This window comes from Xenopus laevis, chromosome 6S (assembly GCF_017654675.1).
Source record: "Xenopus laevis strain J_2021 chromosome 6S, Xenopus_laevis_v10.1, whole genome shotgun sequence".
Lineage (NCBI taxonomy): Eukaryota > Metazoa > Chordata > Amphibia > Anura > Pipidae > Xenopus > Xenopus laevis.
The window spans coordinates 104,762,057-104,765,995 of NC_054382.1; the positions used below are offsets into that span (position 1 = coordinate 104,762,057).

General features: G+C 43.3%; 1 protein-coding gene across 1 annotated transcript; it reads right to left on the reverse strand.

Moving 5' to 3' along the window:
• Positions 1–976: 976 nt before the first annotated feature.
• Positions 977–3,596, reverse strand: LOC108695321 (transcription factor 24). Its single transcript, XM_018223759.2, has 2 exons — positions 3,142–3,596; positions 977–1,086 (listed from the first exon to the last, which is right to left on the reverse strand). The coding sequence occupies exons 1-2, from the start codon at positions 3,583–3,585 to the stop codon at positions 985–987; spliced, it is 546 nt and encodes a 181-aa protein (XP_018079248.1). The 5' UTR covers positions 3,586–3,596; the 3' UTR covers positions 977–984.
• Between the last annotated feature and the right edge of the window lie 343 nt (positions 3,597–3,939).

Consider the following 3,939-nt stretch of genomic DNA (forward strand, 5'->3'; position numbering starts at 1 on the left):
CCCTGCATATGCTCAGTGTGGTCTGGGCTGCTTAGGGATCATCATAAACAAAGCTGCTTGAGTTCTGCATGGCTGGGAAGTAAGGCGGGGGCTCCCCCTGCTGTTCATAAGTATGATTGTTTCCCTGCTCAGCAGTTAGGGACCGTCTGACAATTCCTATCCACAGCAGTAAATGAAGGGAGAATTATTTCACTGCATACAGTCAGGTTTCTTATAAAAACGGTACACATTTTTTAATTAAAGTATATTGGAGATAGGTTTCTTTTTCATTAAAGAAAGTAAAAATGGGATTTTACTTTTTTGCCTTTCCTTGTCCTTTAAACCCGACCTGGACCCGCAACCTCCATACTTACCCGCTATGCGACCCGCAAGTACCTTATCCACAACCTGATCCGCGACCCGATGACCATCAAGAAAAGAACTGCTGTCATTGTAAACCGGAAGTGACATCATTAGAAGTTGAGAATTAGGTGTCTAAAAACTCGCTATTGAGAAGACCTGGAGAACCGCCGACCCACGTCTGTACCTGCTCCCGAAACCTCTACCTGCAACCCGCAGTGTACAGCAGGTTTTTGCGGGTAAACCGTGGGTACCCGACCCGCTGCAGGACTCTACTTGCAGATACCAGACAAAAATATTTGCAAAAACCAGTTGGAATCACATACTGAAGAGTTAATTAAATATTTAATTCTGCGTGACCCCTTTGTTTCCCTTTTAAAAAAATAAATAATACTTTAAGTAGATATTTGCTGTTTCTAATAAAATGTATAGAGCAGATCCTATTAACTGCAGCTGAGAAACCATCGTCTTATCCTAGGCTACAGTTCTCACGTGGAATGGGAAGGTGGGACTCATGCAGACATAGAGTAAAAGATAAAGTCCCAGGATTCCCATCACAAATGTGCAATTCTTTCATGTCTGTATATAACATGTCACAGTCTGCTATGGAGGCAGAATCCTGGTAGTGCAGATGGAGCTTTTCATTCAGGGCGTATTCTCATGTTGCTCTTGGCTTTGAGAGGACGTTGACTGGTGTAGGAACTGTCCTGTGGCGCCAATGTAAAGCCTGGAACGCATCGGCCATTTCTAAAAAAAAGCAGGAATTTTTACGTTAGACCAATGACAATGAAATAAAGTAGGCGTCCGGTATATCAGGGGCCAATTTACCTATCTATATCATTTTGGGTCGTGGGGATAAACCTTGCTCAGCTCCTAGCCGATGGCACCCTGGTGTGACTCAAATCAGGGCCCCATTGCCACAAAGGACATTTCAAACTTGATTTTGTGATTTCGCACTAATATTAATAATGCTGATTTGCAGATGAAATTAAGGGTCAAATAGAAAATTTGACACCTTTTTTTATGTTCAATACTCTCAAATTTGAATTGTGAATAATCCAAACTCGAATCGAATTTATTAGAGTTAAAAAAAATTCACATGAATTCAAGATTCAACCTTTGATAAATGTGCCTTTAAGTATCCATTCTATTTCACCACACTTTGTTCTGTGAGTATAACTGACATTGCAGAAAATGTGGATATCCTGCTTCAGCAACAGAGAATTATAGCTCTGCAGGTTGGATACGCTAGCAGAAAATTCTAAGTGTACCTAGAAGTGATGTGCGGGTCCAGAATCAACCCGCACCAACCCTAACACGTCCCCTCCAAATCCACACCCGGCCCGCTGCTGCCTCTCTATTTATAGACCCGCACCCGCCTGCAGTGACGTCACAAAAGGGACTGGTACAAGTCTATAAATTTTGGCGCATGAAGTGGTCGTGGGGCGGGGAGAGCAGGAGAAGAGCTCGACCCAGACCCGCCCACGACCTGAAGATTTTGTGCAGGAGTCGGCCCCAACCCGCCCGACCAGCGAGTTGCGGGCTGGCCGGCACTAGTACCTAGATATTGTATATATGGTGCCTATATCTAAAACTAAACTAAAACATCCAGCAGGTTCAACCTTTTGTTCAACGTGTTGTGGTACTGTGGTATAACAATATTAAAGGAGTGGCTCACTGTTATGTGATTTTTACTTTTCCTTTAGTTTTCAAATTAATTGTCTTCTTCTTCTGACTCTTTCCAGCTTTCAAATGGGGGTCACTGACCCCCATCTCCTCATCTAAAAAAACAAATGCTCTGTAAGGCTGCAAATGTATTGTCATTGTTACTTTTTATTACTGATCCTTCTATTCAGGCCCTCTCCTATTCATATTACAGTCTCTTATTCAAATCAGTGCATGGTTGCTAGGGTAATTTGGACCCCAGCAACCAGATTGCTGAAATTGCAAACTGCAGAGCTGCTGAACAAAAAGCTAAATAACTCAATAACCACAAATAAAAATGATCTAAAATGATAATATTCTAAGGGCAGAAACAGGTGAGAAGATTCAGGGAGATTAGTCACCCGGCTTTGGGCAACTAATCTCCCCGAACTGCCTCCACGCCGGCTAGAATCTAAATCACCGGCGGGATGGCAGTTGGCGACTAAATCTCCCCGAATCTTGTCATCTGTCTCTGCCCTAAAAGTGAATTTAAAGATGAACAACCCCCTTTAACATTTATATATTTTAATATGTTGTATATTTTCAGCATGCAACTGCAGCATGTTGTATTTTATAACGTGCAGTTGAATGTAACTGTGCTAAAATGTAGGGCTGAAAGCTTATGGTACACCCAGGCAGAATATGATGGAATGAATTAGCTAATGCATTAGGTGGAACTAATGCTACTCTATCAAATGCACAAATACATATGGATATCTGTCTCTAAGGGACCCATGTTTTCTACATGTTAGTCTGTAGGTATAAAATCAATTGCGGGATGTGAAACTTCATACAGTGGACGGGATGTTACAGTGGAGTGAATGGAGCCTTTGGGGTATCTGGACCAAAATCAAACAAAAATAGATGGAGCAGGTCTTAAAAGCCTCCCGGACGAGGACCTCAACCTCAATGTGGTTCTCTTTTGACGGGTCTCCCAATTTGGCCCACGTGTTAGTGGCCAAATCCGGTAAAGTTCTATTAGTCTGGTTATCTCACCAAACAAGCAGATCATACCATATGTTCTCAGCTTTACTCCAAGTCACAAACCGAATAGAGTCCCTAACTATACAGTATAGGGGAGGAGTTACTTTTTCATACCTTGACAGGATGCAGATATCCTTCTCCACTGTGCAGAGTCCCCAAGAGCTCTGGGCTATGTGGTGCATTGTTACTAGGAGTAGTAGTGGGGAGCTTAGAGTTGCGCTCATCCTCCTCCTGCAGGCTGCGGGTAAGATGGGCAATGTAGGTTGTGGCCAGTATTAGCACATCCAGCTTGGAGAGCTTTGTATCTGGAGGCACAGATGGCAGTGTCCTCTGAAGCTCCAGAAAAGCATGGCGCAAAGTTTGCACTCTGTTCCTTTCTCGGGCAGCATTAGCTGCAGCTGGACGCCCTGCAATGTTGCTTCCATTGCTTCCTCCAACTATCCCTTCCTCTGCATTTTCTTTTCCAAATGCAAGAGAGTCCTGTTCGGAACTACTAGGAGTCTCTTCCCTGCTGTGCACAAGGCTGGACACCTGAGGGCGCTGTACCTTCTCCACCATGTCTACGCCAGTCACTGCAAGGCAGAAAAGTGCATTAGACAAATGGAATTGCAGTGGGTGACAAAAATTACCCCTTAGTTTTTTAGTGCAAAATTGAACATAAACCATGCAGTGCTGTTTTGGTCTCCAGTGCTCAAAAGGAATAATGATCTCTCTATGATAGAGAAAGTCCAAAGAAGAGTTAGTAAGCTAGGGTAGGAATGGAAGGTCTCAGTTAAAAGGAAAGGCTGGCCAAGTTGGGGTTGTTGGGAGATAGAAGAAGAGGCAAGTGGGAGGGGTGGGATATGATAACTTTGTATAAATATATAAGGGGACATATAATAAACTCTCTGGTGCTTTATTCATGAGCAGCTC

What these genes read in the sequence shown, in the direction of transcription:
- LOC108695321 (XM_018223759.2), bottom strand. Translation starts at nt 3,585, where the DNA reads ATGGTGGAGAAGGTACAGCGCCCTCAGGTGTCCAGCCTTGTGCACAGC. An exon ending in GATATCTGCATCCTGTCAAG is followed by an intron (nt 1,087 to 3,141) that starts GTATGAAAAAGT and finishes GCTTTTTTTTAG; the next exon opens with AAATGGCCGATGCGTTCCAG.